Below are 22,756 nucleotides of genomic sequence, written 5' to 3'. Positions count from 1 at the left end.
GGACTGCGTTTCCCGCCATCGGTCAGCAGGGAGCTAACTGTAACACATTAGCATATAATTCAAAGGCCATCCCGCCAGGCTCTAGGAACCCCACCATATCGTCTGTCCATGTCGACAGGAAAGCACGTCGACGTGTTTCACAACAGCACGCAGGCAACGTGCACTTGGCGGCCTTCACTGTGGGGGAACTGAGGTGAGAGAGCAGCAGCGTTCTCCACAGCTCACCTGTTGTTTACAGGCCTCAGGGGCACTGAGTGGCAAGGGAACCTGATGTCTGGCCCCGCAGGCGACTGCTGAGGGGTGGGGGTGTCTGGGAGCAAGTGCTGGCCAACCTCGGAGGCAACTGCTGCGGGAAGGTGCGGGGGGTCAAGTGTTGCCCTGGCGCTGCATTCCACACACAGGCAGTCGAGGTGGGGGGCAGGGTAAGCGAGGGAAGTGGCCACACATTAGGGACCACTGTATAAACTGACCATGCCTCTGCAACTAAGACAGATTAGGCTCAGTCACAGTGATATGATTGGGGTCAGGCTCCCAGCCTGACCGTCCATACAAGCAACATGGAGGCACCATAGGGCCACCAAGCGCTCCATACCTTACCCCCTTGATTCCCCCGGCACAGACTTCGAGTATTTGACTGTGGAGCAGTTGGACTGCACTCATTGTACAATCTCCTCACCAATGCTGGCCATGTAACAGTCACTGCTGGATATGCTCACATCCCCTTACAATCTCAGCCTCCTGGTTTGGACCAATGTCCCCTGTGTCACAGGTTGACAGGGCAGCCTTGCAGCACACTCATCTCTGGCCATCCGAGGGGTGACCAGCACTCTCCGGGAAGCATTAGGGGGCAATCACACAGGGCCAGGAAAGGTGTTAATTACAGCCATGATAACCACATCTACCTCTCTCTTTCATGCTGCAGGAGGACCACGCCAGGATCATGGATCCTGGTGATGGTGATCTAGCTGTATGCCTGATGGCCTACAGACACTGTAGAAGATGGAGGAGAGAGTGACTGAGACACCTGGTTGCGCAAAGGCAGGAGCAGAAACCTCATGAAGAAGGGGCAGCAGGGGCTCCCGCACACACTGCCCAGGAGCGACAGTGAGCCATGGCTGGTCAGTGCCTAGTGACACCCAGGGTCTATAGACACCGCCTGCTATTCCTGCAGATGGCTAAGAACCAGTGTCACCGATGACTGTGCATGTCTAGGGACCTGGTGGCTCACATCTGCCACTTACCACAGGACCTGGCACCAAGGGGACATGGAGGGCATCCACTGCCAGTGCCTGTGAAAGTGACCATGGTGCTCAATTTCTATGTCAGTGGCTCCTTTCAGGGCTCCACAGGTGACCTCTGTGGGATTTCACAATCCTCCACCCACAAATGCATCCATGAGGTCACAGATGCCACCTTCTCCATGGCACAAACAACTTTGTGCATTTCCCCCAGGACTGAGACAGCCAGGATGCAAGAGCCATTGGATTCGGCCTGATCTCAGGATTCCCACAGGTGCTGGGTGTGAATGACTGCACTCATGTGGCGCTCAGGTCTCCGTTGCTACAATCAGTGGACTTCATCAACCATAAGGTCTTCCACTCACTGAACGTGCAGCTGGTGTGCGACCACCGGAAATGCATCCTGTCGGTGTGCGCATGGTTTCCAGGGAGTGTGCACAATGCCTACACCATGAGTCGCTCGCGGATCCCTGCAGTCTTCCAGGGTCCACAGAGGCTGCTGGGTTGGCTCCTTGGGGACAAGGGCTACCCACAGAGGCCGTGGCTGATGACACCTTTTTAGCAGCCTCAGACTGCAGCAGAGCGACGCTATAATAAGGCTCATGCAGCAGCTCGCAACTTGGTGGAGCAGACGATCGGGATGCTGAAGATGCGGTTCCGGTGCCTGGACCAGTCTGGTGGAGCCCTGCAATACAGATTGCAGAGGGTGTCACACATCATCATCATCTGCTGCGCCCTTTACAACCTGGCACTGCAACAGGGTGAGGAGTTGGCTGAGGAGATGGAGGAGCTGCACATCTCCTCCGATGAGGGGACAGGGATGAGGGTGAGGGGATCCTCGGTGGTGATGATGACGGGTTATCACACTAGTTAGACAAGGCAGGCGCACTTGGGAGGCCCTCATAGCTGCCAGATTTGTGGAGGATGATGATGACATGCAGTGTGGGGTCCCCGTAGATCCTCACAGCGCAGTTGTGAATGTTTGACTCCATTCTGGCTTATTGCAGCGCCAATATCCTCTGTGAGAATCCTCCTGTCAAGGAGATGCATTGGACGCCCTAATAATCGCTCGATTGCAGGAGGATGATAAAAGCATGCAGTGAGGACACCCAATAGATCTTCACGTAGCCTCTGAGAATGTCTGGCTCCTGTCTGGCCGAGGGCAGCTCGCTTGCGCTCCATGATCAGGGCCATCTCAGAGACGCAGCCTTGAAACTTTAGATGCATCTGATGCTGTGTCAGCCTTCAGCACCTCAGCCCTTCAGGAGCTGGTGCACAACATCACTGGTCACAGATGCTGGTGTGATGGGGGCCAGCCCCAGCTTAAAAGTGCTGAGAGCGCACAGAATGAGAGAACTCTGTGGTGCCTGCTCACTACATTCTGGCAGCAATGACCAGCACTGCCAAGGTGCAGGCATCAGTAATATTTCCAGGGAGTGTGAGGCTGGACCATCACTGTGGTCTGAAGGCCGAAAAGAGCACAGGGAAGAGGCCCTGGACTAAGATACCTGCCTTTTTATCTTGTGCAGAAAGGTCTCACATCTGAGTGACAAGAACACTGCTCATCACCCTGCTCAGGGTGATATTCTTAGGAGTTTATTGACAATAGTGAACAGTATGTACAAGTGATCAACACCCATGGCCAAGCTGTGCAACTACTTTTACCTAGCGGCTTGGCCTAAATAGCCAAGTGGTTATGGTACTGGGCTTGTAACCCCAAGATCAAGAGTTCATCTTCTTAACGATCTCTTGGAGGCAACTGTGGATTCAGTTCGTTCCCTGATACTGAGGAGAGAAGGTGTGGGCTGTTGGTGTTACTGCTGCTCCAGAGCTCCTGCTGCTCCTGCACTCGAGGGTGTTTGCTGCTGCTGCTGCTGCTGCTCCTGCACTCGAGGCTGTTTGCTGCTGCTGCTGCTGCTCCTGCACTCGAGGCTGTTTGCTGCTGCTGCTGCTGCTCCTGCACTCGAGGGTGTTTGCTGCTGCTGCTGCTGGACCTACCCGTGTGGGGACAAAGGAGCTGTGTTGGTGTTGCTGCTGCTCCCGCAGAGTAGAGAAGGTGATTTGGAGTTGCTGCTGCTCCCGAGTTGCTGCTGCTGCTGCTGGACCTGCCCGTGTGGGGCCCCTGCCCGTGTGGGGCCGAAGGAGAGAGAGGGAGAGAAAGTGAAAGTACAACCTCTTTTGCGACTACAGGGCAGGAAGGCCAGGAGGCCGAAACTGACTTTTTTAACAACTTCGTAGGTGGGTGTCTGGACTCTGTATTTTTGAGGAGGGTGGGGCTTTGGAGAACTGTGCTTTGTAGGGGGAGGCAGGAAGACTGCAAAGGGGTTGGGGAAGGAAGGGAGGGGTGTGGTTTAAATCATCCTTCTTTCCACCCGCGCCCCCCCCCCAAACCCAGCCCTTTCCTGGTAGCCAGAAATAGCTGGCGAAGACATCGCCTCCCCCTGCCTGAAGATCAGCAGGCCCCCCACCCAATGAACTTTTTCAAGAAACAGAGACACCCACCTGAGCCTGAACCTGCTCTTTTCCCTCCTGTGCCTCCCTGCTCTTTACTCCTCTCCCCCCTCTCCCTTACTGTCAAAAAGGGGGGAGGTTATTTCTACCTCTCTCCCCCCCTCCCCTCCATAGAGAGGGACTTTAGAAATATATTTAAAAAAAATGAATACAATGGCCAATACTTCCCGGGGTGGGCGCGGCTCTGGCCCAAAGGCCACTTCGACATCTCCTGTGGCCGGGCCCTCGAGGGCCAATGTGGAGGCGGCTTTGTCACCGGTGGCAGGGCCTTCAAAAAGGACCTATGCGGGGGTGGCTGCTTCGGCGGCTCCTGCTGCTCCCACTGCCCTGTCACCATTCCGCCTCCTCACCAGGGCCCTCGGGGTAAAATGCTACGCCCACCCGGAGATGACTATTGAGGCCTGCGTAAAGGCTATGGCTGGGGTTGTCGGCCCCTCAGCCATAGTAGCTGCCTCTAAAATGTATGGAAAGGCCATGTTTTTCTTGAGGTCTGAGCGGGTGGTGCAACTCGCCCTGCAGAAGGGGCTCACTGTGGGCGGGACTTTTCTGGCGGTGGATCCCCTTGAGGCCACCGCCCAAAAGATTGTTATTTCGAATGTCCCGCCCTTCTTACCGTGTGAGCTCCTCCTCCCCCACCTTAATAAGCTGGGGGAGGTCAGGTCGGGGGTTGCGCCAGTCCCGCTCGGCCTCAAAGACTCGGCCCTCCGCCACATGTACTCCTTCCGGCGCCAAGTTTTCGTCCGCTTGGCCCAGGAGGAGTGCCTGGAGGGGGCCTTTTCGATCGATTTTGAGGGGACCGCCTATCGGGTCTTCTGGACCGCGGAGGGTGTGCGGTGCCATGCCTGTAAGGAGGCGGGGCACGTAAGAAAGAACTGCCCCGCCTCCAAGGCCACGAGCCCAACCCAAGCGGCCGCGGCTGGCACCGCCCCTCCTCCCCCCACCACCACTCCATCTCCCCCCCGCAAGGGGAAGTGACCCCAGCAGCAGCTGCCATCTCGGCTGCCGGTGAGGCGGGGGGAGAGCCCCCGCGCCGTAAGAAGGCGCGGAGGAAGACCCGAAATTTGGAGGCGGCCCCTGAAACCCCTAAAACTCCCCAAACACGTGGAACAACCGGCTCGGGGGAAGTAACAACATCTGGCCCTGGCGTCGTTCCCGCGTGTGCTCCCGGGGCCGGCGGGGATAAGACGCGGGACCCCGAGCCGGAGAAGCAAGATCCTAAACCCCAGAGGGTGGAGTGTCCAGGAGGGCTGGACAAGGAGGAGGGGGCCTCGGAAATGGAGGTCTCCCTAGCCTCCAGCCTGACCCGGAAGAGACGTCACCCTTTGGAGGAGGAAGTGGACGACGCCCAAACTGAGGAAGTTGGGTGTGTCCGTTCCCCCGATGAAGAGGTGGTGGCGTCCCCGCCGAGTAAAACCTTGCCCTGCCCTCTGGGGGAACCCGAAACCCCTACCCCCACCACTGTTCCCCCTACCAGTCTGCTGCAGTCCCCTGAACAGGGCCCCTCGGGGGTCACTGAGGGCACCTCCCTTGAGGTGGTGCCCAGCTCCAGTACACTCAATACCTCCGAGGTACCTTCAGGCTCGTCGGGGGCCTGCAGCTTCCTTAATCCCAAAAATATAAATGGGTCATTGGGTAGCGGCGAAAAGGAGGGCCTTCCCGCTCTCTCCCAAACCTTGACACCGGGCGTCCTATGTTTAGGTCAGGAGCTTGTCTGAGCTCCCCGGCCGACCCGGTGCCGGGAGGAGAGCGGGCATCAGAACTGCCGCTGCCCTCTGGCCCAAAAAGTTTAGAGGAGACCAGAGAGGACTCCTCTGGCCTTGATCCTGGGGGTGGGATCGAGGCACAGATAGAGCCAGCTGGCAGCTCCGAATCAGCCCCCGTACTCAATGCGGGGGAGGGGTCGGCAGCTGGAGCCGACAACCCGGAGGAGGACGGGGTGTCGGTGGTGAACGTTGGGGATTACGCAGAGTCGCTCTCAAGCGAGGCGGTGGATCCCCTGGTGCCCTCCACTGACTCCCCCCTCATCCCCCCAAGGGAACTCCGGGACTTTTTGTCGGGGCACCGCGGTCGCCGAGACAGGGTTCAGTTGGCCTTGGACCGGTGGCATTCGTTTCCGCTGGTGTTCTGGTCCACTCGCGAGGCTCTCAAGTCTCCCGAGTTGGATAGGAACGCGCGGCGGAGGGTCCAAACGTTTCTCGCTGGGCTCCTGAAGGAGAGGAAGGACTAAAAAGTCCTCTTCTTTTTTTAATTACTTACGGTGAAGGTTTGATGTACCTTTGACAATGAAGACGACTATAGCCAGCCTCAACATCCGCGGCAGCAGGGGCGCACAGCACAGGTTCCAGAACTTCTCGGTCCTCAGGGACGGGAAGTATGCGTTGTGCTTCCTGCAAGAAACCCATACCGTTCCAGGAGACGAAGCCACATGGCTCCCGGAGTGCCAAGGGGGGGGTCTACATGAGTCACCTAGCCTCCAATTCGGGCGGGGTGGCTATCTTGTTGGCCCCGCATTTTCAGCTGGAGATCTTGGGGCTCAAGGAGCCGGTGCCAGGCCGGGTGCTGCACCTGACTGTGCATCTGGGGGGGAGCGGTGCTTCACTTTGTGAATGTGTACGCTCCCCTGGGCACACAGCAGCAAGCGAGCTTCTTTGAAGAAGTGTCCACTCATCTCGGCTCCAACGACGCTGGCGAGTGCATCGTCCTCGGGGGGGATTTTAATTGCACCCTCGGGGTCCGGGACCGTCACGGTACCCAGCACTGCACGCGAGGTGTGAGTAAGTTGCGTGACCTGGTCAGGTCCTTCGACTTGGTGGATGTCTGGCGAAATCTCCATCCTGACTCGAGCTTGTTCACCTTTGTGTCACCTGGAGTTGGAGCGTCCAGACTTGACCGCCTTTACGTTTCAAAGGCGTATGTGTCCTGCGTTCCGGCTGCTTCTATACAGCAGGTTCCGTGCACGGACCACCGTCTGGTGTGGGCGGAGCTCACTTCGTTCTGCGCTCGGACGGGGTCCGCGTACTGGCATTTTAATAACCTGTTGTTGGAAGACCAGCGGTTCCTGGACTCGTTCCGTCGCTTCTGGGCCGGCTGGAGAAGGAAGCGGGGAGGCTTCCCCTCCTTGAGGCTATGGTGGGACGTGGGCAAGACTCACGTCTGAGTTTTCTGTCAAGAGTACGCGAAGGGGTCGACAAAGAGGCACAAATCCAGGGTCGAGGAGTTGGAGAAGGAGGTGCTCGACCTGGAGGCACGTCTCCGTCAGCCCGACGCGGACCCAGCCCTGCGGTTGGTGTACGATGAGAAGAAGGGCGCGCTGCGGGACCTGCAACTGGTCGGGTCTCGGGGCGCGTTCGTGAGGTCGCGGATCTGTTTCCTTAAGGAGATGGACTGCGGCTCCCCCTTCTTCTACTCGCTGGAAAAAAGGCACGGGGTCCGTAAGCAGCTCTTTACGCTGCTGGCCGACGACGGATCCCTTGTCTCGGATCCAGAGGGCATCAGGGCCATCGCCCGAGATTACTACACTGCCCTGTTCTCTCCGGATCCGTCCAGTGAGGAAGCTTGCAGAGTTTTGTGGGAGGACCTGCCGCAGGTCAGCCCGGGGTCCGCCGGAAAGCTCGACTCCCCTATAAGTCTGGGGGAGCTGACCGGCGCACTCGACGGTCTTTCTAGGGGCAAAACCCCGGGACTAGACGGGCTGACCGTGGAGTTCTTCAGGGCGTTCTGGGACGTCCTGGGGAGCGACTTCGCGGGGGTCCTGGGGGAGAGCATTGCTACCGGGGAGATGCCCCTTTCGTGGCGCAGGGCCGTGATTGCCCTGCTGCTGAAGAAGGGGGATCTCCGCCTTCTGAAAAACTGGTGCCCGGTCTCCCTCCTCAGCGTGGACTACAAAATCTTCGCCCGAGCCATGTCTTCTCGGCTCAGCACCGTGCTGGACCACATGATCCACCCTGACCAGTCCTACACCGTCCCGGACCGAACCATTTATGATAACATCCATCTGTTCCGGGACATCATCCACCATTCCCAGAGGGCTCGTCTGTCGAGCGCCTTCCTGTCTCTCGATCAGGAGAAGGCGTTCGACAGGGTGGATCACGGATACTTACTCGGAACTCTGCTAGCGTTCGGGTTCGGGACGCCCGGATCTGACTTCTGTACACTGCCGCGGAGTGTCTAGTGAAGGTTAACGGGTCCCTGACGGCGCCCCTTCGCTTTGGGAGAGGGGTACGTCAGGGCTGCCCCCTGTCTGGCCAGTTGTATTCTATTTGCGTGGAGCCTTTCCTGCGCCTCTTGCGGAGGACGTTGTCAGGATTGGTTCTGCGCGGGCCGGGCATCGGGGTGGTCCTTTCGGCTTACGCCGATGACGTGCTCCTTATGTTTAGTGACTTGGCTGACCTGCGAAGGATGCGCGAGTGCCAGGAGGTCTACTCTGCCGCTTCTTCTGCCAGGATCAACTGGGAGAAATGTTCTGGACTCCTGGTCGGTCAGTGGCAAATGGATCCCCTACCCGAGAAGCTCAGGCCTTTCACCTGGAGCAGGACCAGCCTCCTCTACCTGGGGGTCCATCTCTGCCCCGCTGAGGAATCCTGGCCGGTGAACTGGCAGGAACTGGAGACAAAAGTCACCGCTCGTCTGCGGCGCTGGACAGGACTGCTCCGAGTGCTATCTTACCGGGGTTGAGTTCTGGTCATAAACCAGCTGATCGCCGCCATGTTGTGGTATCGACTGGTCACTTTGACCCCTCCCCCGGACTTTGTCACGAGAATCCAGAAATTGTTAGTCGACTTCTTCTGGGACAAAAGATTGCACTGGGTCGCTGCTGAGGTTCTGAGTCTCCCGCTTAGGGAGGGTGGTCAGGCGCTAGTGTGCCTACGCACACAGGTGGCGACTTTCCGCCTTCAGACCCTGCAGCGATACCTCTACGTCGAGCCTCCTCCTAGATGGTGTGCCCTGATGACGTATTTCTTCCGTCAGGTGCACGGCCTGAATTATGACATGCAGCTCCTGTTTATAGAACAGAGGGGCCTCGGTGGCTCCTTGCAGGTGTTGCCGTCTTTTACCAGGACCTGATCAAAGTCTGGAAAGTGGTCGCCTCGCAACGCAGCTCTCCCCCGTCAGGAGTAGCAGCTATCGTCAGAGAGCCGCTGCTCAGGAATCTGCCCCTCCGTCCCTTTCAGTGGTTGGCAGAGAGGAGGGCTGTGGCCGCAGGGGTGACCAGGATCGGCGATGTGCTGGGTGGCGGAGGACTGGGCTGGATTCTCCCGCAGGAGTTGGCGCATCGCGCGTCTGTGAGTGTCCAGGTTGCAGCCGATGCCATCCAAGACCTGACAACGGTCGTGCTCGGACTCGATGTTATTTTGGGTCTTGAGGTGGCCCAGGTGCGCGGTGGTCTTCCGTTTGAATGTTCCCCTGTTCGAACAGAATTCCACATTGGCCCCAAGCCCCGAACCCTCTCTTGGGTGCTGGTGCCCTGCAATATGAGCCGCCTCGGGGGCAAGCCCTCCGTGCCTTTTGGCACGGCAAAGAGGAGCTTTCTGTACGGACTGCTGCTGCACACCTTCCATTTTCTCGCCCTTGTCCGCCGCCCGGACATGCCCTGGCGTGCCTTGTTGCCGTCCGGCAGCGGAGGCCCCCGATGGGAGGCTCTCTACGGAGGTATCCTCCCCCTTTCTATCGGGGACCTGGGTTGGAGGGTGTTGCATGCAGCAGTCCCCTATAATAAGAGGATGCATAGGTTCACGGACTCTCAGGACACCTGCCGTTTTTGCGGTCTTGTGGAGTCCGTGGACCATGTATACATAGGGTGTTGTAGGCTGCACTCCCTTTTTAGTTATTTGAAAAACCTTTTATTGATGTTTGTTTGCACTTCAGCCCCACGCTCCTGATCTATGGGCACCCGGTGCGGAAGGGGGTCGGGAAGGAGGAGGACGAGCTCGTGAACCTGCTCCTGGGCCTGGCACTAGTGTGCCTACGCACACAGGTGGCGACTTTCCGCCTTCAGACCCTGCAGCGATACCTCTACGTCGAGCCTCCTCCTAGATGGTGTGCCCTGGGACAGGAAATACCCATGTATATATCCAAGGCTGGTGATGGTGGTATCTGGGACATTATCTGTAAGACATGATTCTGTGAGGATGACTATGTCAGGCTGTTGCTTGACTTGTCTGTGAGGCAGCTCTCCCAATTTTGGCACAAGCCCCCAGATGTTAGTAAGAAGGACTTTGCATGTTCGACAGGGCTGAATTTGCTGTTGTCGTGACTGGTGCCTAGGTGGATGCTAACTGGTCCGGCTGGTTTCATTCCTTACTGATTTGCTTTTAACAGTTTGATACAACTGATTCTGGGCCATTTCTGAGGGTAGTTAAGAGTCAACCACATTGCTGTGAATCTGGAGTTACATGTAGGCCAGACCCAGTAAGAAGAGCAGATTCCCTTCCCCTAAAGGGCATTCGTGAACCAGATGGGTTTTTATGACAATTGACAATGGCTTCATGGCCATCATTAAACTTTTAATTTCAGATATTTATTGGATTCAAATTGCACCATTTGCCGTGCTGGGTTTCGAACTTGGCTTTACAGAGCATTACCCTGGGTCTTTGGATTACAACTCAAGTGACAATACCACTATGCCACTGCCTCCTCAACATCTGCATTCCAAAATGCATCACAATCCTTTAGCAGGTGTTTACAAAGCTGAAGGAAGAAAAATGGAGAAAAGACACTTAAGTGAAAGGAGAGGTGATGTGGAGACATCAACCAATGGGTCAACAACCCCCTGTTCCTTGGCTGCATGAGGTGAATTAGAAACAATTGTTCTGTTTGATAGTCTACAGCACACTCTTTAGAGGATGATAGAGTATCAAACCTGGATGGAAGGGTTACCCAGGCTCAATGCTTTCTACACTACCCAAGATGGCCCAAGACTCCATGTCACAAAGAACTGTTTGTCAACCTGCTGCAAATTTACTGCTCAATCATAACAATAGATAACTGGACTGTCCAATTGTGCAGCTCAGCCAAGCATAAGTGCCTGCTTTAATCTCTATTCAATGCTGAGCTGACTGGTCTCAGCTGAGGTGGCAAATAGCAGCGCTACAATTCGCCTCAGTGTCCCTGGGTCGCTCCTGTCTACTTTTCTGTGAACATGTTCATGTCAGGTAAGAACATGATTGGGCTTGGGTATGATTTCTGCTCCTGCCCTACCTTCTGTATGAATATTTATGTGAGTGCTCTTACATTCCAACTTCATAAATGAAACGTATGGCAAAGAGGGTGATTGGTTATAGCTGCTTTACTGTATCCCATAGCACGGCAAACATTCTAGGTGCTGCACATAACTGAAACCCTTGTAATGCCCATCTCTTTTGAAGCTAGCACAACTCAAATCATTGTAAAACAATGAAGTGCAGGATCATTAATGCCATCCAAGTTTGGTCTTCCGGTGAGGCACAGGTCTGACACTGTGCATGTGCTCCTTAAGCTAACAAAAGCTGTTTGTACAACGAGATGGCACATAATTCAAGAGCACAATTCTGACCTGGAGAAAGATTTCCTTGGCAAAATTTCGATGCAAGGCATATCTCCTCGGACATGCCCAAGTAACTGGCTAAGCTTTGAATAAGGGCATTTGGGGCAAAGACCGCCTCTTCATTTTCTAGTTGCATAAGGGCAAGGACATTCACTAAGAAACGCCAAAACTAGCAGTTGGCTCTTACAAATCTTCAGGTTTAGAACCCCTTCATTGCTTTGAGATGAAGAAACAAAAACCTAATATAGTCCAAAAATGAAGTGTAAAATGAACCAAAAAAATGCAACAAAACCCAAATTAGCATAACCTTTAAGAGACTTAGGAGGACTCAGATGGGTGCAGCCTCTGCCACCATGGTGTAAATTTTCTTCCATTTGCCAGCATAAAGGCCGGATTTTCACTACTAATGGGGGCGGGTAGCTTGAGTGGGGAAGATTCCCAACTTGGCAGACCCACATTAGTAAAAGTGCCTCATTAGACCCAATTTTCACCCTGGTGAGGCGGAGGTAGGATACAGTTGGGTCTGCCGACTTCAAAAGCAGATTATAGGTAACACAGGGCTGGTTAGAAGTCTTAAAGAACTCTGTCCCAGTTTTAGAAACTGTTCGGTAATTTTTTTTCTAATCTACACCAGATGGCCTGTCAGTGAAGTCAACCAGCAGAAGATTATTTTTAAAACTCACTGATACCACAAGCCTGTTTTTTTCACGTTTCAAGAGCAGGGGATTTTAAAAACTTCATATCATGAAACTTAAACAAGCCTTAAACACTCAAGAGCGTTTACGTCTCCTCCTTCAATCGTAGCTCCCACACTGTGAGTTCAAGTCCTTGGAGCAAGGAAAATGGGATCTGTTTTAACTCAGCACAAAGTTCAACTGGCCCTGCTGAGTTCAGGTTTCCCACCTCTGTGAGCCATGTCCCGCCCCCTTCCCCTGATGGCAAAAGTTGGATCTGTTGGAAATGTGGGACTTCTGCATCCAGGTCCCGCCTGATATTTTTTAAGGTTTGTGGAGTCTTCCTAACTCCATGAAAATCCGGTCCTAAGTGAAAATGTCAGCATGAAAATAAAATGAAGAAACCCACAGCACAACCTTGTTACCTTCTGTAACATAAGGCTGGAATTTTCCAGTCCTGCCCAAAGGAACTGTTTTCCAATTGGAAAAAGAACTATAACTAAACTTTAAAAATATCCTTTGTTCAAGTGATTCAAAACACAAGTTTGCTAATCTCTCGATTTATGATGCTGAGTTATTCTTCTGCTTATTTTACTTCCTCTTTAGAAATACAGGCCAAATTTTACATTTAACTTTTATTGAATTAACCCCAGTTGTGGATTATTTATCCGAATGAACTTAAAACAGCTACAAATTTTAAATGGTGACAAGAATAGATGTAAATTGATTCCTGCAACGTAGAGAAAGAAATTTGATGTGAATTTGAACATATATATCGATTCAATTTGCCTATAGGGAAAGTAAAAATTAAAAAAGGATTAAGCTCCGAGACAAATCAAACATTAAATTAACACCTCAGAGTACCAGTTATTTCCAATAGGTTATTAAGAATACAGGCCTGTTAACATGTTCAATGTTAACATCTTGTCCTAGTTTATGAACTCATGTTTTACTTCATAGTGTTAATACTGGATCCTGCTGATTAATTGATGTTCACTTCTGGTGTCCTCACTAAATCCATTAGGAATGTTTTATGCCTACTTAAGTCATTAGAGAAATCTTTCATTTACAAAATTGACAATGTATATGTATGATGGAATCGATTTTTAAAAGGGAAAAATGTTTTACAGCACAGTCTATTTTTTTAAAAAATACGGTTTCATTTCTAATGAATGACTTCCTATTTTATTTTATTATTTGGGCCAATGCTCCAGGAGAGAGATCTGACCTGTGGCTGGAGTGCTGAAAGCAGTCATCAAACATTGGTTGTTCCCAATGTGGTCTCCTCTACATTGGAGAGACCAAACGTAAACTGGGCGACCGCTTTGCAGAACACCTGCGGTCTGTCCGCAAGAATGACCCAAACCTCCCTGTCGCTTGCCATTTTAACACTCCACCCTGCTCTCTTGCCCACATGTCTGTCCTTGGCTTGCTGCATTGTTCCAGTGAAGCCCAACGCAAACTGGAGGAACAACACCTCATCTTCCGACTAGGGACTTTACAGCCTTCCGGACTGAATATTGAATTCAACAACTTTAGGTTGTGAGCTCCCTCCCCCATCCCCACCCCCTTTCTGTTTCCCCCTTCCTTTTTTTTTTCCAATAAATTATAAAGATTTTCCTTTTCCCACCTATTTCCATTATTTAAAAAAAAAAACACCCCTACTAGAGTTATACCTTGAGTGCCCTACCATCCATTCTTAATTAGCACATTCGTTTAGATAATATCACCAACTTTAACTTTAACACCTATGTGTTCTTTTGTACTATTGTTGTTGACATCTTTTGATGATCTGCTTCTATCACTGCTTGTTTGTCCCTACAACCACACCGCCCCTCCTCCACCTCTCTCTCTCTCTCTCTCTCCGCCCCCCAAACACACACCTTAAACCAGCTTATATTTCAACTCTTTCTTGGACTCGAACTCAAGTTCTGTCGAAGGGTCATGAGGACTCGAAACGTCAACTCTTTTCTTCTCCGCCGATGCTGCCAGACCTGCTGAGTTTTTCCAGGTAATTCTGTTTTTGTTTTTGTATTGGTTATTACTAATGGATCAGGTTACAGTGTTTGTGTGCTTGTATGTTGCTCACAGCGATATGGGTAATTATAAACACACACACAATGTACAATTGTGTCATTTCCACTCCAGTTTCATTACTATGGTTCTAATATTTCAGCTCCTGTGGGGGGGTTGAATTCAGGCAAGGGTTATCCCGGTTGGCCACTATGGAAGTCCAGAGAAACGACGTAAATGCTGATCATGTCGTTTTCCTAGGGTTTCCGTGGCCCAAAGTTAGGGCAGGTGACCGGGAAAACCCATGCGGAAATTCACCTCCATAGTTGTACATAAAAGTCATTTTAATTTGGTCTTCATCGATGACACCCTTAAAACTCTAAACTTTACAAAGAAGACCAATGAAATTTCCTGTGGACTGTAATTGGACCCGACATGCCCTTTGGACTGCACATATTCACGACAAGCATAGTTCACAGTAAAGTGCTGGAAAATCTCAACCAGTATTATAATTACAAATCTGACATGTTAAAGTAAAAACTCTGAGATACCCAAGATAAAGAAAACACAGTATATTTGATCATAAACTGATAATCTGGTGAAGTGATCAGCTGCCCATGACAGAACCCACTCAGTATTTATTGCACTGAAGCGAACACAATGAAATTTGGATGGGTTCCCTAACAGGTAGGTCACCTGCTCCGATAGATTACCTTCCATGCAGTGAAACCTTATCCCAATATATGTATCAATCATTGTTTCAATTCTTTTACACATGTGCTTAAAGAATGACTTGGGCTCACTATAATAGATAAAAATCAGATTGGTGCGGGGGGGGGGGCGATGACACACTCATAATGACACCTGCCCAACTGTCCGTCTATTAATTCAAACAAATGGAAATAGATAAATAGATGGTGGTTCCATTTCAGATTTGAGAGATCTTTTTCAATCCATTCCGCCCAAGCAAATAATAAATGACCAAACACAAAAGAGAACTGCCCGTCCCATTTATGTCTTTTAAACTCCGCGCTTGCATGAGTTGAAGGCCCCGCTACAGGAGGTAGCTCATCCAATGGATTGATACGAGCCCAGAGGCCTAATTTCAGGTGAGACTTGGGGCTCCCATATCGGGCCATAACCAGGATTTCAAATTGAAAACTGAGGGACAAACTTAGAGGCTCGTCAAAGGCAACAGAGTTTGTTTGTTTGGAGGCCAAGCCAAGTGTCTTGGAAATTCTTTATTTTTTGATATTCATAGAGGATGCAGGCAATGCCTGCAAGACCATGTTTATTGTTCAACCCCAGCTGAGAAGAGTGCTATTGGGCCTACTCTTTGAACTGCACGTTCATCGGGGCCAATATTTTGAGGTTGTGCTGATGGCAAGGAGCTTATCTAACGACTGCATGGTAATAGTGGGCAGCACAGCCTGCCTTCCAGATCAGCTCAGCAATTCCTATTTTAATTGTTGACATACTAATGTTTTAACTCTTACTGTGTGCAAATATAATAATATTTTTGCTTTTATTTAAGTAGTTGACATTGTCTTTTGAAAATTAGGGCAAGGAGTTACTGGGAATGGATCAATATTTGAATTTGGTTGATTTGTTCTAACTAACATGTTCTGGAAATGCCTTTAATTGGTTAGAAGATGATGATGATGAAGATGATGATGATGCAGATGATGTCAATTTAAAGCTAATGAATTTGTAATGTAATCATTAATTACGACATTTGTGATGAGATAAAGCTCAACTGAACGAAATGTAACTCAGCGTTCGGTTGCAAAGGAGGACACAATTTTTTTTGGAGAGATTTTCTTTTCTATTTTCATAATAAATTGTTTTGAAATGTGAAAAAACACATGGTTACCTGCCAGCTTCAAATGTGAACCAAGTTGAGTCCCTTCCATACCGCCTGAGAGAGCTGAGTGGCCACATAACAAGTTTCACTCTGGGGTTGTGGATATCCCACAGGTAAATGTTTTCATGCGTGATCTGCATGGTGCATTCTCCATAAATGTCCAAGTTGGGTGTTGGCATTAGGTACACATTGAACCGCTCTGAAAGACACACAGAAACAGATAGATTGATATGGTAATACACATGGTCTTTACAGCACAGAAACAACAATTGGTCCAACTGGCCTGTGTTGGATGATGCTCCACACACTTCTTACCATCCTTCTTCATTTAACTCCATTAATATAATTTTTTCCTCCTTTCTCCCGTGTGTTTATATTTGTCTAGCTTCCCTCCAAATACATTTATGCTAGTCATCTCAACTGATCCTTATGGGGACCTAGAGAAACAAAAATAAAGACTATTTTGGATTTTCCAGTGCCTAAGACAAAACGAGAGATTTTGCTGTATATAGGCATGAGTGGATCCTATCAGAAGTTCATTCTGAATGTCAGCACTGTAGCGGCTCTCCTGACAAGCTTGTTAAAAGAAAGGCAAGAAACTTGAGTGGACAAAGGAGCGTCAAAGTGCCTTTGACAGCTTAAAAGCTGTACTGACTACCGCACCAGTTTCAGCAGCGCCGAATTATACTAAGCCATTTAAACTGGCTGTTGATGCCAGTGACTTGGGTGTTGGTGCAGTTTTACTACAGGAGCTCGAGATGGGGATCATACAGCCAGTTAGTTACTTTTCTCGGAAGCTGAATTCTTGCCAGCAAAAATATTCAACTGTGGAAAAAGAGACTTTGAATTTGGTGTTGGCTCTACAACATTTTGAAACCTACACCTCTAAAATCCCTGCACAGACTATTATTTAAAGGTACGATAATCCTCTAACCATTTCAGCAAAAATTTCATACCAAGGATCTGAGGCTATTTCACTGAACTTTAATGCTACAACCATATAATTTGAAAATTATTCATGTCGCAGGAAGAGACAATATCATGGCAGATGCTTTATCAAGATTTAAATGGGGAGGAACATGGGTGTCGTGATCAGAATGGACTTGTGCGAAATATTGGGCAGAATTGTCCATGCCTGCTGGAGTTGGGCGTGCTTGGCAATGTGGGTGGACAATGTGCTGAGAAGGCCAAAAACCGGTTTCACAACGTCGTGAAACCAGATTGCGATCGTCCGCTCAGCACATCGATGGTGGGCCGCATTTCCTGCCATTGGACATCAGGAACTTCATTGTAATACATCTGTATAAGGCCAGCCTGCCGGAATCATTCCCACACGCTGGATCGTCTGCTCGCCTCGGCATAATTACACACTGACATGTTTCACAACCTCATATATAAGGCGTGCGTTTGGCGGGTTGCACTTTGAGGGGAAGTCGGAGGCAAGTGCACAGTAATGTTGCCCGGTGCTAGCAAGGGTTGCTTGTTGGGCTTCAAGGTTCAGGTCGTTCGAGGGGACGCAAGGGTTGCACTGTGGTTGAGGCGATTTTGGGGTGGGGGGTGTAAAGGCTGCCCTGCAGTTGAGGTGACATGGGGGAGAGGGATGGGCAAAGACTTCCCTGTGGTTGAGATGACTTTGGGGGTGTGGCAAAGGCTGCCCTCCGGCTGAAGGCAGCGCACAAGCACGTGTGGGGTGGGGAGAGGTGTGTGGGCGAGGCAAGTGGTCACGCATTATGCACATCTTGTATGAAGTAACCATTTCTCCTGCAGCTGAGACAGTTCAGATGCAGCCACATTAATATAATTGGAGTGGGGCCTCTAGCTTATCTGCTCACTCAAAACGCAGGGGCAACAAAGTGCCACCAAGCACCACAGAGCTTTTCAGCCCTTGGGCACAGACTGCAAACTAATGAGCGTTTTAGTGGACTGCAGAACAGTTGGACGGCTGGGCAAGTTGTACAATCTCCTTGCTAAAGCTGGCCATGGAGCAGTCACTGGTGGAGGCGCTCATAGCCTCTTGCAATGTCATCATCACAGTTTGGACCAGTCTTCCCCATGGTTCAAGCTAACAGCGCAGCCTTGCATCACAGGTTAGGAGAATGCCTGTACCTGAGCTGGGAGCACAGCATGCAGTCCAATGGGCAAAGGTGCTGCCAATTGGTCAGGGTGGAGTGGGGCGGAGGAAGATGGTGATTCAGGCAGCCATGAAGCTCACTAATCTTTGGCCATCCAAGTGATGCATTAAGGGGCCTTCAGACTTAATCAAGAGAGGTTCTTAGTACACACATGCTAACCCACGCGTTTCTCTCTTTCATCCTCCAGGAGCAGCACAACAGGATCATGGAGCTTGGTGAACTAGCTACATGCCTTGTGGCGTACAGAGAGCAAAGATAACGGAGAAGAGAGTGACTGAGGCGCCTGGCTGTGCAGAGGGAGGAGCAGCACCCTCTGGAAGAAGGGGCAGCTGGGCCTCCCACACATGCCACCGAAGAGACAGCGCTGTCGCTGGTCGGCACTGAGCTAGACCCAGGGTCTATAGATAACGCATTTCATTCCTGCAGGTGACCAAGAACCAGTGCCGCTGAAGACTGCGCATGTCTAGGGAACTGGTCGGTCACATCTGCCAGCTACTGCAGGATTTGGCACCACGGGGACACAGAGGGCATCCACTGCCCGTGGCCATGAAAGTGATAGTGGTGCTCAATTTCTACGCCAGTGGCTTCTTTCAGGGCTTCACAGGTGAGCTCTGTGGGATATCACAAGCCTCCATGAGGTCACAGATGCCATTTTGTGAGGGCGCACAACTTTGTGCATTTTGCCTGGAACCAGGAGAGCCAGGACGCAAGAGTGATTGGATTTGCCCAGATCTCAGGTTTCCCACAGGTGCAGGACGCCATCGACTGCACTCAGCTGGCGCTCAGATCTCCATCACAACACATGGTCAACTATGTCAATCGCAAGGGATTCCATTCGCTGTGCGACCACCACAAACGCACCCTGCAGGTCTGCACAAGATTTCCAGAAAGTGTCCACGGCTCCTACATTCTCAGCCAGTCACAGATCCCTGGCGTCCTCCAGGGTCCACAGCGACTGCAGGCTTGGCTCCTCGGGGACAAGGGCTGCCCACAGAGAATGTGGCTGATGTCACCGTGTGGCTGCCTCTGACTGCAGCAGAGCGGAGGTATAACGAGGCTCATGCTGCAACTCGCAACTTGGCGGAACAAATCATTGGGATGCTGAAATGAGGTTTAGGTGCCTGGTGGAGCCCTGCGATGTAGTCCTCAGGGGGTGTCATGCATCATCGCTGCCTGCTGTGCCCTTTACAACCTGGTGCTGCAACAGCAAAAGGAGCTGGCTGAGGAGCAGATGCAGGAGTTGGAGGTCTCCTCCGATGAGGAGGATGCCAATGGGGTGTGCTCAGGAGGTGTGCAGGTGTGCTCAGGAGGCCCTCATAGCTGCTAAATTTATGGAGGGTGATGACGACATGCAGTAGGAGACACCATAAGATCCTCACATTGCATCTATGAATGTTTGACTCCAGTCTGGCTAATGGCAGCGCACATACCCTCTGTGATAATGCTTCTGTCACGGAGATGCAGTGGAGGCCCTAGTAGCCGCTCGATTGCAGGAGAATGTTGATTGACATGCAGTGAGGACACTCTATAGATCCTTACGTAGCCTCTGAGAATGTCTGACTCCTGTCTGACTGAGGGCAGCTCGCTTGCGCTCTGTGATCAGGGTCATATCATGGAGATACAGCCATGAAACTTTAGAAGCATCTGATCGTTTGTCTGCCTTCAGCCCGAGACGTTCAGGAGCACAGCGTCACTGGTCACAGATGCTGAAGGGATGGGGGCCCAGCCCCACCTTAATGGTGCTGAGAGCACACAGAGAGAATGACAGAACTCTGTGAAGCCTGCCCACTACATTCTGGGAGCAATGACAAAAACCATTGAGGTGCAGGCATCAGTAATGTGTCCAGGGTGTGAGGCTAGACCATCACTTTGGTCTGAAGTCTGCACAAAGCACAGGGAAAAGGCCCTGGACTGAGACACCTGCTTTTATCTTGTGCAGAAAAGTTTCACATCTGAGTGACACAAACACTGCTCATCAGAACAAGGAGCCATAGGCAGGGAGACATTTTGGGGGTTTATTTACAATAGTGAACATTATGTACAAGTAATTAACACCTGTGCCCAGGCTGTGCAACTACATCTTCTTAACTTCAAATCTCACAATGGCAAACTATGAAACAATGTAACGTCATCTGAAACAGATGGAAACGGGTTTGTACTCGAAAGAGTTACATTTTCTTAACCTTCCTAACCCTGCTGCTACGTCTTGGTGCTCCCCTGACATCCACAGCGGAGGTGGAGGCAGCCTGCTGACTGCTATGCCTTGTCTGTGATGGCCTTGACGGGCTTCCTCTGAAGGGCCCAGACCTGGAGGGCCCTGGCCTGCTTTCAGGGATCTGCTAGGTGGCAGTGGCACCCTCCTCGAGCTGTGGAGCTGGAGCTGTTGGGGGTCACAGGAAGAGGGGATTCGGATGGGCTGGACACTCCTGGAGTCAAGTAGGTGGACGGCCCCAGAGTTTGCACCTGCTGATCCTAGTCCTTCTGGGTACCCAAGGGCCTCTGGCTGACTCTTTGAGGAGAAAGGGAAGCTGGAGTGAGATCATGCTGCCGCACACCTCTCTCGCGTTCATGCTATTGAAGGCCAACTATGGCGTCAGCAATGAGGTTCAGCCCGCGCAGCAATGCAGGAGTGATGTCCTGGACCAAGATCTCCACGGTAGTCACCATCCTAGCAGCGTTGGCCTTGGAGTGTTGGCATGGCAGCGCTGTCACCTCAGTCTGAAGGCAGACGGACTCCTCCATTGTGCCTTGCAATCCTTTCCTGATGTTCATTGTGCCTTGTAATCTTTTCCTGATGTTCCCAAGCTTGCCTTCACAGCTCCAGCAACTGTGACATGACCGAGTCCAGGGGCTCGCCAGCTGACTCGGACTCAGCAAATTTCTGACCTCCAGCAGTCTGAGAGTGCCGGACACCAGGGAAAGTCCCTACCACCACCTGCTGTTGATGAGAAGTGTGATGTGCTCATCAGATTGTGATCCCAAGGCTACTCTAAAGCTAGGTCCCACTGAGGTGTGTGTCTCTGTGCTGGTGGAGGGTGTGGGTGAGCGCCGTGATGGTTCTTCAAGGAGGGTGCCTTCAGATTCCTCTTCACAGGTTCCTTTGGGGCTTGATTGGAGGCCCTGAGTCATGGACTCTGTTGCCTGTTTGGCAGATGTGCCTGCACAAGTAAGGGGAGATAATTAGTGCATGGCAGTGGCCTGTGAAACAGGACACATCACTCACAGTGTGGTTGTCTGATGGATGTTGCGCTGCTGAACCCTCACTTGGTAGAGCGTCACCGACCTCACCGTCAGCACAGGAATGGTCCAGATCCTCACCTGCCAGCTGGATGGCTCTGTTCTCAAAGTCCGTGAGGACCTTGATTTCAGGTATCCCTCCACCAGTAAGCAACCTTTTCCTCTTGCTGTGTGCCAGCTTGTCCTGCATGAATAGAGATGGAGGGAGTGTAAGCAGGATGCCTGCCAGGCCAGATGATAAGTATGCCTGGCCTGTGTGGGTGCTGAGTGGTCCCATGGTTGGGATGAGGACAATGATGGTGTGTGTGAGAGAGTGAATGGTGATGTCCCTGGAACTGGCAGTGAGTGAGGGCCCTGTGGATGTATGATGGGTTTGTGAGTGTGAGAGTTGAGAGTAATGAGAAGAGTGACTTACCCAGGCAAAACGGAGATCATTCATCCTCTTGTGGCACAGGGTGGCTGCCTCCTTTGCACGTCGTTGGCGATGACCACCACTGCTGCCACCTCCCAAGCCGGATTAATGAGGTTGCTCCCCATTCTGCAGCCAGAGCGGGGTTAAAGGATATCACGGCGGGCCTTCACTGCATCCAAAAGGCGCTTGAGGGACGCATAATTGAACCTGGGGGCTGCAGTCTTTTTGCCTTTCAGGGCCATGTCTTCTTTGCAGCAGTCGTAGGCTGGAAGCACTCAGAGGTGTGTATGCAGCTGGACTTTAAATATGGCACCCGGTGTGATGAAGTGGCGAGGTGATGGCGTGGTGGATGAATGAGAGCCCGCCCACCATGGAAACGGCATGTTTCCCAGGAATGCATAATTAAGGCAGTGGGTTTGAAACAATACTGTGTGAAAAACCATTGTGGCCAACAGGTAAAACGAGTATAAATCTGGGACAAATCCCCCCATAATTTTTATTGAGAAGTCAGGTATCCTTGTATATTTGTAACTACATTGTTACTGCCAGAACAAGGCCTGTATAATTCAGATAGAGATAGTGATAAAAGGGGGTTGTTTAATTGAAAATGAAAACTCCTCTTAAAGATGCCTTTTCATTTTTTTCTCTGCGGGGAGGTGTTAGGAACATTGTATAATTTTAAGCTGAATTTATTTTTCTATATTTGTGTGTTAAAAAAGGTAAAACATGGTTTCAGTTTCACTTAGTTTTCTTTATGAATTTTAGTGCCTGGGTGCCTGGATAGACTTATGACTAAAAGGTTCTAGGTCTTTTGGGTTTGTTTGTATACATGTATTTTTATTGAGGTCTTACGACTGCTGAAGTTGAAGAGATGGGTTAAAAGGGATTGAAAGTTCAGTGATTCTGGAAACAAAACACATAGTAGAAAAACTTTACTGTTGTCTATTGGCAGTGATCCAGGGACAAAGACACAGAAAAGACAGGAGTTGAGAGAGGGGTTTCAGAGTTCAGTGTGCGTGTGTCAAACAGAGGAGGCAGCGATCTGAAGCTCTCTGAGAAGAAAATCTGTAAGGCTAGTGGGACAGTAGTTAACTGAATAATCAGTTACTGGACTCAGTAAAGTGATCACTTTAGCAGAGGTGCTACTGGAAGA

At 51.0% G+C, this 22,756-nt stretch overlaps 1 protein-coding gene across 1 annotated transcript in view; it reads right to left on the bottom strand.

The window, feature by feature from the left end:
- The window catches only part of dok6 (docking protein 6), a 425,625-nt gene that overhangs the window by 51,882 nt on the left and 350,987 nt on the right, over window positions 1-22,756 (bottom strand). Inside the window, exon 5 of the mRNA XM_041190321.1 lies at window positions 15,832-16,021. Within this exon, the coding sequence (XP_041046255.1) occupies window positions 15,832-16,021 (190 nt within the window). The remainder of the gene's footprint in view (window positions 1-15,831; window positions 16,022-22,756) is intronic.

This window comes from Carcharodon carcharias, chromosome 6, assembly GCF_017639515.1.
Source record: "Carcharodon carcharias isolate sCarCar2 chromosome 6, sCarCar2.pri, whole genome shotgun sequence".
NCBI lineage: Eukaryota > Metazoa > Chordata > Chondrichthyes > Lamniformes > Lamnidae > Carcharodon > Carcharodon carcharias.
Note: the sequence above shows the minus strand (reverse complement) of the source record. Positions and strands in the feature narration are given on the sequence as shown.